General features: G+C 43.0%; 1 protein-coding gene across 4 annotated transcripts in view; it reads left to right on the top strand.

The window, feature by feature from the left end:
* Window positions 1-13,354, top strand: part of PALM2AKAP2 (PALM2 and AKAP2 fusion) — a 323,435-nt gene that overhangs the window by 296,648 nt on the left and 13,433 nt on the right. For all 4 annotated transcript variants that reach the window (XM_087716190.1, XM_087716187.1, XM_087716185.1 and 1 more), the window contains one exon: window positions 13,116-13,294. In XM_087716190.1, the coding sequence (XP_087572316.1) occupies window positions 13,116-13,294 (179 nt within the window). The remainder of the gene's footprint in view (window positions 1-13,115; window positions 13,295-13,354) is intronic.

Raw genomic sequence — 13,354 nt, 5'->3', positions numbered from 1 at the left:
GCATCTTCCCTTACATTTGGTCTTCCTGTGATTTCTTGACTTTTATGCCATCACTGAAATTCTCTTTAAGGTTTATGTTTTCTAGTTCCTTGGTTTATAAACATGGAACTCCCCATCTTTATGGGGAGAAATAAACCAATTTTTGAAAAGGAAAAATATCTCTGTGTGTCTAAACTAATTGAAATAAATTAGTTTTGCCTAATTAATAGGAATTTGTTACGTCCTCCTGTTCCAGCCAGCGGAAGGGGCCAGAGCCGCAAGATCCTGATTGGCCCTGACGCGCCCTCTGGCTGGTGGGAGAATTGCTGGCCGCCTATTGGTCAGCCACCTGACAGTTCTAGTATATAAAGAGCTGTCAGGCGAGCGAGCGCTGTCTGAGTCCTGAAGTTCCGTTGTGTGTTTAAACCGTTAATAAACCTGTTGCTGTTTACCTCGCGCCTCATACTTAATACTGGTGACAAGGATGACCGACTCGGACCCTGTCATCGTCCCTGCCCTGGCTCCATTGTCGGTATTTGCCGCTTTCAGGCCAGAGGCCGAATCATGGGACGCCTTTTTAGAAAGGTTCGAGGTTTTCCTCATGGCTCACGACCTCTCTGAGCTCCCTGAGGGGAGGCGTCGAGGTACTTTCCTCCATTATTGCGGGCCCGAAAAGTTTGCCACCGCCCGGGCTTTAGCTGCACCGGCCCCGGTACATTCTTTGCCTCTGGACGTTCTCATGGAGCGGCTCAAAATCCACTATGAGCCTTCGCCCTCCAAGTATACCCGCCAGCAATACTTCCGGCGGTGTATTCAGAGGCAGGGCCAATCCATAGCGCAGTATGTCGCCGAACTTCGCGCAGCTGCCATCAACTGCGAGTTTGCCGATTTAGAGGATGCCCTCCTCGAACAATTCATTCATGGGCTCCTTGACATCAATCTTCACAGAAAGATCCTGGCGCGCACTGAGCTATCCATGAAGATAGCAGTGGACGAAGCCTGGGCTTACGAGATGGCCGGGCAGTCCACCCCTGATGTCCGCTGTTTCCCGCCATCTGTGATGCCGGCGCTTCCCAACTCCGCTGTCCACAGCCAGATGTTTGGTATTTGGTATTTATTCGATTTGTAGGCCGCCCTATTCCCCGAAGGGACTCAGGGTGGCTGAACAAAAAACCAAGGGAAGGGGAACAAATACAGAAAAGTAAGACAAACAAGACAGTGATACAACAATTTAAAAAACACAACAAGCACAACAGTTCGAGTAGGGGGGGGGGAACTCAACCCCAGGCTTGCTGGGACAGCCAGGTCTTAATGGCTGTCCGGAAGGCCTGAAGGGTGGCAAGGGTCCAAATCTCCACGGGAAGCTCGTTCCAAAGGGCCGGAGCAGCCACAGAGAACGCCCTCCTCCGGGTGGTCGACAGCCAGCATTGGCTGGCAGATGGAATTCGGAGGAGGCCTAATCTGTGGGATCTGATGGGTCTATGGGAGGCAATTGGCAGGAGGCGGTCTCTCAGGTACCCAGGTCCAATACCATGTAGGGCTTTATAAGTGATGACTAGCACCTTGAAGCATATCCGGAGACCAATAGGCAGTCAGTGCAGCTTGTGGAGGATAGATGTAACGTGGGTGTACCGAGGCGCACCCACAATCGCTCGCGCGGCTGCTTTCTGGACCAGCTGAAGTCTCCGAACACGCTTCAAGGGCTGCCCCATGTAGAGCGCATTGCAGTAGTCCAGTCTTGAGGTCACGAGGGCATGAGTGACTGTTGTAAGATCCTCCCGATTCAGGTGGGGGCGCAATTGGTGCACCAGGCGAACCTGGGCAAATGCCTCCCTGGTCACAGCCGACAAATGGTGATCTAAAGTCAGCTGTGGGTCCAGGAGGACTCCCAAATTGCGAACCCTGTCTGAGGAGCGTATAATTTCACCCCCCAGCCTGAGAGATGGAATACCTTGCCAATTCGTGGGAGAAAAAAACACAAGCCACTCAGTCTTGTCAGGATTGAGAGCCAGCTTGTTAACCCCCATCCAGACCCTCACATCCTCCAGGCACTGACACATCATGTCAACTGCTTCACTGAGCTGGCACGCGGCGGACAGATACAATTGGGTATCGTCCGCATATTGTTGGTATTTTATCCCGTGCCATCGGATGATCTCTCCCAGCGGCCTCATGTAAATGTTAAACAGGAGGGGGGACAGGACCGACCCCTGTGGCACCCCATAATTAAGGGGCCTAGGGGATGACCTCTGTCCTCCAACCAACACCGACTGTGACCTGCCCAAGAGGTAGGAGGAGAACCACCGGAAAACGGTCCCTCCCACCCGCACCTTTCGCAACCGCTGCAGAAGGATACCATGGTCGATGGTATCAAAGGCTGCTGAGAGGTCCAGGAGTACCAGAACGGAGGCCTGGCCCCCGTCTCTGGCTCTTCAGAGATCATCGGTCAGTGCGACCAAAGCAGTTTCCGTGCTGTAGCCAGGCCTGAAACCAGATTGGAAGGCGTCTAGATAATCGGCTTCTTCCAAGGACCGCCGGAGCTGAGAGGCCACCACTTTCTCAACAACCTTCCCAACAAAGGGGAGGTTGGAGACTGGACGGTAGTTATTTAAAACGGCTGGATCCAGGGACGGTCTCTTCAGTAGGGGCTTCACCACCGCCTCCTTTAAAGGGGGGGAAAGAACCCTTCCCGGAGAGACGCAGTCACTATCACCTGGATCCAGCCCCGTGTCACCTCCCTGCTGTTTGCGACCAGCCAGAAGGGACACGGGTCCAGTACACATGTGGAGGCACTCACTGCTCCGATGGCCTTGTCCACTTCCTCAGGGGTAACAGACTGGAAATCAATCCAACGATGACGCTCAAGACCCTCCCCTGATACCTCGGCTGGCCCTCGACCCGTGTGCAGACGCCATGTCCTCAGTCGACTGCCTCCATTCTCAGCCTCCTCGAGATGGCGGTGTGTGCCTCAGTTGCAGCGGCCGCCATCCCAGAGCTTCCTGCTGGTTCTGAATGGCCATCTGCCGCCTTTGTGGCAAGAAGGGCCACATTTCAAACGTCTGCCGCTCTGCTTCAGGGGATGCTCGAAACCCAAGGCCCCCACCTGCTCCTCCGCCTTCTCCTCAGCCTGCTGCTAGTCGACGCCAGTTTCCAGGGTCCTCTTCATCAGCCCGCATGAGCTGCTATGCTGTTTCCGCTCCTGAGCCTTCCCTGCCCAATTGGCAGACCGATTCTGCAGCTGTTTCTTCATATGGCGGCCAGGGTAAGATGCATCTCCACATCTTACTCGCAGGCCGCTCCTGCAAGATGGAGTTGGTGTGGCGGAGCCACCCTGAGGTCACTTATACCAACCCTCACGGCTAGCCAGCTGGGCCCTGCTGACTGCCTCCTCCGCGACTATCAGGAGAATCCCATCCCCATACTGGGTTGTGGCCATTTCCCTGTCTCCTTCCGAGGCTTCGCACCTATCTGCTCGCCCAGCATACTACCCCCTGCCAGTCCACCGGGAAGAGCCCCGCCAAGGTCCTCATGGGCCGCCGCCTGAGGACCACCCTTGACAGGCTGCACCCTTCCTTCTCCCCCACCTTGGGGCCCACACCTGACCCACCAAGGGCATTTCTGGTGGGTGAGGGGGTATTCGCCCAAAACTTTGCGGGGGACCTGAAATGGCTGCCTGAGGTTATTATCGAGCTAACAGGGCCCTGCTCTTACAGGGTCCTGCTGGCTGACAGAAGATTATGGCGGTGCCATTTAAATCAACTTCGGCGCCGGGCACCAGAGAGACCACAGTCAACCACCGCCGGGCCCGAGCAACCATTGCAGCCGGGGTCTGCCTACCCAGGAGCCGCATTGCCTACCCAGCCACCACCAGCCGTGGCTCCCTCGTTTCCAGCCACAACCAACGCTTTGAAACCACTACAGCCAGGGCCTGCTTGCCCAGCGACTGTCTATCCTGCTCAGCCATGCCCTGCCGTGGCTCCTCCAGCTGCAGCCGTCCGTTCCGCTACACGGCTCCAACCCCCGTTCTTGCCAGATTTAACTGGCCGCCTACCTGTAATTCCCCCTTTGGACTCCGGGGCTGGGCCTTCCCACTGGCCACATCACAGCTGCAAGCCACCTCCTCTCCCTTCTGCGGACACTCCCTTTCTGCGAAGATCCCAGCGCTTGCGCAGGAAGCCTGCGTACTTGAAAGATTACGCATGCGCAATCTGGGAGGAAGGGGTGTTACGTCCTCCCGTTCCAGCCGGCGGGAGGGGCCAGAGCCGCAAGATCCTGATTGGCCCTGACGCGCCCTCCGGCTGGCGGGAGAATTGCTGGCCGCCTATTGGTCAGCTGCCTGACAGCTCTAGTATATAAAGAGCTGTCAGGCAAGCGAGCGCTGTCCGAGTCCTGAAGTTCCATTGTATGTTTAAACCGTTAATAAACCTGTTGCTGTTTACCTCACGCCTCGTACTTAATAGAATTTAATATGTGGATGGCTAATAAGATACTAACTTTTTCTAGTGCACATCCCAGTTACTTTTATGTAAGCCAGTTGCATTATGTTGATCATAATATTTTTCAGAAGTTTAAATGTGTCCATGAGAAATCTAGTAGGAGATTTTTTTTTTTTAACAATTAGTAATTAACAAACGCCACGGAACGGACTAAAACAAGCTGTAAACTACAAATTACAAGCCAACACTGCCATCTTGTGGACTTGAACTTTGTTATTAAAATCCCCCCTGTAATGCATTTGATTTACGTATTTACGCAGCTGGGAACCTGTTAGATAAAACAGCAAAGCTGAGTGTGACCTTGGAGAGACTCTTATCTTAGGGGGGGGGGGGGGGAAAGAGTCCGGAAAAAATCATTTGTTTTAGCTTGTTGGCATCCTTTCATCTCCCAACACCATTTTCATATTATCTGCTGTGGAGACATCGACATTGAGTTTTTCTTTTTTGAGCATCACCATCGACCTTTTGATCTTTTACATTTTTTTTTCTATTTTGATTATTCTTTTTAACCTTTGGATCACCTCTTGACTATTTACATTTTTTCTGCTTTTTTCTTTTCTCACTTGTAGCTGAAGCACCTCCTCTTCCCTTTTTGGAGGAGGGGTGTCTTCTTTTTCTTTTTTACTATTTCATATTCTTTTATTTATATATATATATTTTCTATTGTACTCTTACTGCATTCCTTTCATCTTTGAAACAAAAAAAAAGTTCCTTTTTCTTTCCTTCCTTTTCTCTCCCTTCTCCCTTTTCCTTCCCTTTCTCTTCTCCCCCCTTTTCTTATCTCCCCCCCCCTCCTCTGTGTACTTTACGTACTTAATCCACCATACTTATAACTCTCCACCCTCTAATACTAATTGGCTATGAGTAGAAAAGCAGCTGCCTCTGGCTTTACATCAACCCCTGCCCCCTCGCCTGCGGGAGGCCAGAGGACAACACAGACGATGTCCCATCAGGAAAAAGAGAAGGAAGCCAACTTTGAAACACTTATACAAATGATGCAGAAGATGCAAGCAGGAAACGATATCCTTGTAAAAAAAATGGAGGCAATGGAACAACAAAACCAAAGCATAGTGCAAAAAGTTGATAATATGGAAGGAAAAGTAGAAAGTATACACAACTGGATGCTGAAATACGAAAATAGGATTCAAAAAATTGAAAATAAGATTCAAGAAGGAGAGAAGAAAACTGAAAAGCTAGAGATCAGACTAAGTGATGTAGAAAGAGAGAGCAGTGGAATACTAAGATGGGAGATGGACAGGTCTGAATTTTTTTTAAGATTTCAAAACATAGAAGAAGAAAAAGGAGAGGACTTAGTTCAGATAATTTCAAATATTTTGATAGATGTTCTGGGGATGTCCCAGGACCAAATAAAAGAAACAATTGATGAGACTTTTAGAGTATACACAAGATATGCAATGAGAAATGCTCTTCCAAGGGAAGTACATGTAAGATTTACTAAGAAAACAATTAAATCACAAATCTTACAGAAAATGAGAGATAGAAAATTAGAATATAAAGGTAAGGAGATTGTAGTACTCAAACAAATTCCAAGAGAGGTGAGAGAGAGGAGAAGAGAATATCAATTTCTGACTAAAGTATTGATAAAAAAAGGTGTTAACTACAGATGGCTCATACCGGAAGGTTTACTATGTACTTGGCAAGGACAAAGATACAGGATAGATACAACTGAGAAGGCAGAAGCTTTCTACGAAGAATACTTTAGAGAAACGGCGGAGAAAGCAGGGGAAAACGATGCAGTGATACAAATACTGGAACCACCTGCAACCGCGACCGAAAAAATAGAAGGAGCAGTAGGTGGAAGTGAGAAAGAAGGGGAGACAGGGAATGGGAGCCGCAAAGAAAAACGAGAACCTAGATCTACTAGAGCGATAAATCCTGTATATAAAGTATAAACATGGAAGAAAGAAAAATGATCACAATTAACATTAATGGACTTAATTCGGCAACTAAAAGGAAGAAAGTATTCCATAAATTAGAGAAATTACAACTTGACATAATCTGTCTGCAAGAAGTACATATTCAAAAGAAATATGAACATTTACTAACTCAACCAAAGCTTGGGAAAATGTTTTCATCATTGGCAAATTGCAAGAAAAGAGGAGTGGTCTTTTATATTAAAGGCAACATCCCAACAAAAGTAGTCTACGCAGAGGAAGAGGGAAGAATTTTGATGGTGGAAATTATGGATACCAAAAAGACACTCCTAATTGGAATCTACGCCCCCAATGAAAAACAAGATGAATTTTACAAAAAAACTACACAAAAAAGTTTTGGAACTAGACTATGCTGATATTTGTATGATGGGAGACTTTAATGGCATTGTGAATCAAAATATGGACTATAAAACACATAAAACAAAAAAATCAAATAGGAAGCTCCTGCCGAAATCTTTTTTTAGGATGACAGATGAACTAAATCTAAAAGATACATGGAGAGAAAGAAATGCTAAAAAAGAACAATATACCTTCTACTCAAATAGACATTTTTCATTCTCTAGAATAGATATGATATGGGTCTCAGCGGAGTTGAGCTCCAACATAAAAGAAATTGAGATTGAAGCAAGTACCTGGGCAGACCACAATCCAATTTTAACTAAATGGAAAGGCCAAAGGGCAAGATCTAGATGGACACTAAATAACACTATATTGAAAGAAAAAGAGTTTGTACAAAAAATAGAAATCTAGTAGGAGATTCTACGTATCTTAAACAGGGCCAATTCTAGTTAGATAGAACTTGGCATTTAAAAAATTGAGGGCCAGGTATCTCGATATCAATCTTGCATTATTTCAGAAGATGTGGAAAGACCTGGCCCATAGACTCGCCAAGAGTAACATCAAGTTCTGCAAATATCAAGCCTGCTATAAACACAGTGAACGGGGAATATGTATATCACTAAACATTTCTAGAAACCGCTTCAAGAGGAACTCTGAATTTCAAGCTTTGATGTTAGTGGTAAGGAGGATTGCCTGATGAAGAACAATATGTAGCTCAAACATATTGGATATTTTAGACTCATTTTTACATCTGTATTTGACAATTTTGTTTACTTTTTAAAAATTTCCTAGTGCTTGAGCATCACTGTCATGTTGGACCACAGATTTATATTATACTCTTCATGCTATCACAGCCACGTATCCTTGCCACTTAATGTTTGAGTTTAAGAGAGCAGTACTTTGTTCTGCGCAGGTCTTTCCACAGTTTTCAGTGAGGTATAAAGCCATCCATCTATACCAGATGTCTCATCTGTGAACACTAGGAAGTTTCTTACAGGATATGACTGATGCTTCATGGCAGTTGCAGTTTTATCTCATCCTGCTTTTATGACACTGTTAATATTAATGAATAAGCAGTTGCTTCAGAAAGATAGAAAGCAGGTTGCTGCTTTCTCTTTTGCTTTTGCTCAGGTGTGTGTGTGTGTGTGTGTGTGTGTGTGTGTGTGTGTGTGTCTGCATTGTGACCTATGTATTTCTCTGAGGCAAGACCCCAGGCCTGAGGAGAGGTGGGTACATCCGGTACATTGTTCCAGGGCCCATGGAGCTCAAAGGGGGCCCGTGAAGGGGAAAAGTTTTTTAAATGTTTACAAAACCAAATTTTAAAAAAGACAAACAATATTGGATATATATACTTCATACTCTATACATTATGTGTATAGCAAAACCACCTTGCAGCCTTGTTTGACATAACCTTTATTAATCTGAAACTCAGTGAACAGTTATTTATGTAATTGATTGAATTTTAATTTCATTACTTATTTATTTACGTTTGCAAGTTTTGTTTCATATATGAATATATTTTATATTTCATTTCAGCTTATGAATGGTTATGAAATGTCACCTCAAAACTCTGGAACTCAAAACTGCAAGAAAAAACAGAAACCTGTGTCCATATGTAGGTGAGGGAGGGTATATTAGTCTTGTTCAGCACTTAATAATCCTCTGGGGGCCCTACAAAACCCTTATGCCCTTGGCTTGAATGCAATGAGAATTCCTCCAAATTAGAAAAAGAAAAATAGAATACACGCCCTGAATTCCTTACTGACAAAATGTCATGTAATTTTGTGGACATACCCATGTGGGTTTCTTGGCAACAGAGTGAATGTGGTTTACCACTGCTTTCCTCTGCAGTATTTTTAAAACTACCCACACCAGCCTACTGTACATGCCAAGACGATTTTGTATTTAAAAGTTAAATGGAGGTTAAAAAGCAAATGAAATTGCTATTTGGAATTTCAAATAGTTGAACTGCTTCTGCAAAAGCCCATCAGAACTCATGTGATGTGTTTGTAGATACACAGACACACACACCATATATTGCATGTGCCATATTTCCCCCAAAATAAGACAGGGTCTTATTTTCTTTTGACCCTCGAAATAAGTGCTTGGCCTTATTTTCGGGGAGGTCTTATTATTTTTGAGGTGCAGGGGGTGGCAAGCGTGGCCCCCTCATGGCTGTTGCTGTGTTGCAATATTTGGAGGGGGCTTATTTTGGAGGAGGGATTATTTTAGCGCATGCACTCAGAAGCCCAATTGGGCTTATTATCTGGGGAACCAGGGCATTAATTAGAGTCATAGACTATTCCTATTATGACATTCCAGTTACAGTATATTGCAAGAAACATTTTATAAGTTTGTCACATAAATTTTAATTCTTATACATTCCATAAATCTGGCTTCCCCGTTGACTTTGCTTATCAGAAAAGTGGGCAAAATGTAATCACATGACTCCAGGACATGGTAACAATCATAAATATGGGTCAGTTGTCAAACCTCTGAAATTTGATTATGTGACCATGCGGATGATAAGGTCATAAGTGTGAAAAATGGACATAAATCACTTTTTCAGTACAGTTGTAACTCTGAATGGTCACTAAATGAACTGTTGTAAGTCTGGGACTATCTGTATCAGTAATCTCAGAACCAACATCTTTGATTTTAAGCAGAAAATACCATTGCATTTTCAATATACAGTACACTGTATTTGAATTGTGGATTTTGTAACATGGCTATGGATTAAAGGCATTTTAATAGTATTAAATGTTTTTAATCCATTAGTATTTAATAACTCTGAAGCAACCTGTTTTCATTATTGCTTCCTGTATAGCGGGGGTGTCAAACTCACATCGTCACAGCAGCATCACATGACGTATCGGGACTTTTTTTCTCTTTAAAATGGGCATGGGCGTGGCCAGCGCGTGAGGTATTCAGTCCCCAGGCCAAGAGTTTGAGCTCTGCTCTATTTTCTAAAACTAGAATGGAATTGAGAATCTCTACAAATTATGACACAGCTAAATCTATATTCAGAGAATGCAGCTTTAGCATCTTAAAGAACTTGCTCAGTCAGACATAAGTCCCCTAATCTTGCATTTTTTATAATTGAATATCGACCAGTGAAAAATCTGGAAAACCACCCCCCCCCTTTGTTTATTGGAATTTTTCAGTAAATACTAGCTAGTCGTAAGTTATTTTTTTAATCTTAAATTTCTTCTTATACTGTAGAGATGTCCGAACTGTACATTTTACTTTTAAAAGACAGTAGTTATCTCATTTGATGGTGACATTCTAGTTTTAAAAAAATTAAGATCAAAGCCAACTCATCTCTGCTTTTCAAGAGGTACAATTCTCAAGTATTAATTGATCAATTGTTGGACATATGCCTATCAACCAAGCTATTCATCCATCTGTAAAAGCAAGTTCTGATAATCTTGCAGGAATAGCCGACTCATGCATTTATGTGTCGCAGTAACTATATATACCTCCTGGTTGGTATAGTGCAGGCAACAGTATATATTGGTGTGGAAAGTGATCCCTAAATTGAAGAGAGTGGTTTCAACAGTATGAATCCAGGTGGTCCTCGACTTACAACAGTTCATTTAGTGACCATTCAAAATTATCATGGCACTGAAAAAATGATTTTTGGTACCTCTCATCTCAATTCAATCTATAGATTTTACATATTTTGCCTAGGGATTCTGCAAGTACAGTGAAAACTAGATTTTACTCCAGGCATGCCCATAGTACAAGTAGCCCTCAACTTACGACCACAATTGAGCCCAAAATTTCTCTCTAAGCAAGGCATTTGTTAAGCGAGTTTTGCCCCATTTTACAACCTTTCTTGCCACAGTTGTTAAGTGAATCACTGCCGTTAAGTTAGTAAATGGGTTGTTAAGTGAATTTGGCTTCCCCGTTGACGTTTTTGTCAAAAGGTTGCAAAAGGGAATCACATGACCTTGGAACACATGGTCATAAGTATGAAACACTTACCAAGCTCTTAATTTTGATCACATGATCATGGGGTTGTAACTGTAAAAAATTGTGGCAATGTGACTTTTCTATTTGGCTCAGAAAAGCAATACATTAGCCAAAGCCATGCCAGTAATATTTTGGTTTTCAGAATAAATTGCCTACTTATTCTAAGCAGAACTTCTGTTACATCTCTGACCTCTAGTGGTAATAGTAATTTTTGTTCCTTGACTGAAATGTCCTGGGGTTTTTTTTGGTTTTTTTTTTTTGCATACTGCATGCACAGAAAGGGCATTGTTTTAATAGTTTTAACACAAAACAGTTTATGTCCATAGCTGTTTTTTATAGGAATATAGAAGAAATATAGTTATGTGTTTTCCTCTTTATGATAATTAAAGAGACCATCATTTAGGAAAGTAGGAATGGAAAATATTTATTTCCTCCTGTATTTCTGAATCAAGCATTAACAAAAACCATTATTATTTTAAATATAGGTTGGGATGATTTTTTTAGTTTACTGTATATTTGAGCCTATAATGTAATTTCAAGATGCATTCTACAGTGTTGGTATTATATGAAGAAATCAGATGCATTGTGGATCAGATTCCAGTTTGCTTTTAATTTGTAGGTACAGGAATTTAATTTTGGTCTACTGGAGCACTCTATGTCTTGAAAAGGCATTCAGATTCCTTGATCCAAATATTAATTCAGGTGACAGCGGTGGTGGGGTAGTGGTTAGAATGCAGTATTGCAGGCTAACTCTGCCCACAGTCTGGAGTTCGATCCTGACTGACTCAAGGTTGATTCATCCTTCCAAGGTTGGTAAAATGAGGACTCATTTTATGCTGACATCCAGAGAGTGCTGTAAAGCGTTTTGGAGCAGTATATAAGTCTTAAGTGCTATTACTATTATTTCCTGAACGATTTATGCGAGAAAATGTGACTCTTAGGTTACAACAGCTTCATTGGCTACTAATCTATTTGGAGGCATAAATCAAAGTGCTGATTGTGACTGTTGGATCAAATTCTTTGACAGATTACTTTGTTCCATATGACAGTATCTTCATTTGAGGGAAGCAAGCCTTTATGTACTATCACTTCAAACGCACATTAGGTGATAGTGAGAAAGTGCATTTAAATTAACTTATTGTTGAAGTTTAGAATTTAGTTAGAAAAGTTGTTCATATTTTCTTGTGTAATTAATTTGGCTGATAAATTTTTGAATTTACTTCTACTTGTTAATGCCTTGAACTGCCACTGTTTCTACAGAATTAAAGGTAAAGACTTCTTTAATGTCAAACAACTGCTGATTGTATGGACACATACATATAGTTTTCTTGGCAACAGTGTGCAAGTGGCCTGCCTTTTTACCTTTTACTGAGATATATTTTTTACCAGTCTAGCCTATCGCCCTGGAATTTGCTGATGGTCTTTCACCCAAATGCTGCCCAGGTTTGATTCTGTGTAACATGCATCAAATTGTAATTTGAGAAGACTTATCTTCACCGGTGTTTCTCAGAGGATATGGTTAATATGGACAACCTTATCAATAGCATTTTTAAAAAAACAGTATGTATGAGAGTGTAACAAACTATATAGAGTGATTTCTTCTCACACACCTTCTGCTCTTTTGCTTTTAATCTACTAAAATCAGGAAGCAGTGAAGCATCTTAAAGGAGAACAGAAATGCAGCCCTGAATCTATACTATATACTGTAGGTAGTCCTCAACATATGGCCACAATTTCCATTGTTAAGCAAAACTATAGTTATACGAGTTTATGCCCTTTCTGCCATGGCTGTTAAGCAAATCACTGCAGTTGTAAAGTTAATCACATGGCCATTAAGTGAATCTGGCTTTTCCCATTGATTTTGTTTATTGGAAGCCAGGTGGGAGGTTGCAAATGGCGATCACATGACCTCAGGATGCTGCAACTGTCATAAATACGGGTCTGATCACCAAGTGCCAGAATTTTGATCATGCAATAGTTGCGTAAGTATAAGAATTGGTTGTAAGTCCTTCTTTTTCCAGTGCTGTTGATCGCTAAACATTGATTATAAGTCAAGGACTATCTGTAGTCAGGTGAAGAATTCTGATGCCCAGTAATTCTGTGGAAAGAACACATGTGTGTATACTCATGCATACATACACACATGTACATCCTTTTTTAGTTGCTATAATTACTGGTCCCAGTTTGAAAATCTGTAGGCAAGAAAAAATTAACTTCATCCTTTTTAAGATGCATCAAGCTGTCTCATCCGTAATAATCTCTGCAGCCCACCCTGCTTAAATGCTCCTTTGTTTGGGAAGTTAGGCGTATGTTTTCAGACTCTTTTCAAATCTGTTGCCTAGAGAAGGAAATTTTGATTGGGTCTTTACAGGTAAAATAGAGAAGATCAAACCACCTCCATCTCCAACTGGTGAAGGTCCCCCCTCGCATCCCAGCTCCGCATCAGATGAATCTGGAGGATCCCAAAGAGCCAAGAACCTGATGCAGACGCTTATGGAAGACTATGAAAGTCACAAAACCAAAAGGCGGGAGAGGATGGATGAGAACAGTGTAAGCATATTCCGTTTCTCCCTTGCCATTTCTTCCACGTACAACACTTAAGGAGGAAAC

Source organism: Thamnophis sirtalis, unplaced genomic scaffold (assembly GCF_051295495.1).
Source record: "Thamnophis sirtalis isolate CommonGarterSnake01/CBP01778 unplaced genomic scaffold, rThaSir2_p1.2 scaffold_5, whole genome shotgun sequence".
Lineage (NCBI taxonomy): Eukaryota > Metazoa > Chordata > Lepidosauria > Squamata > Natricidae > Thamnophis > Thamnophis sirtalis.
The sequence above is the reverse complement of the archived record's forward strand: the minus strand, read 5'-3'. Positions and strand labels throughout refer to the sequence as shown.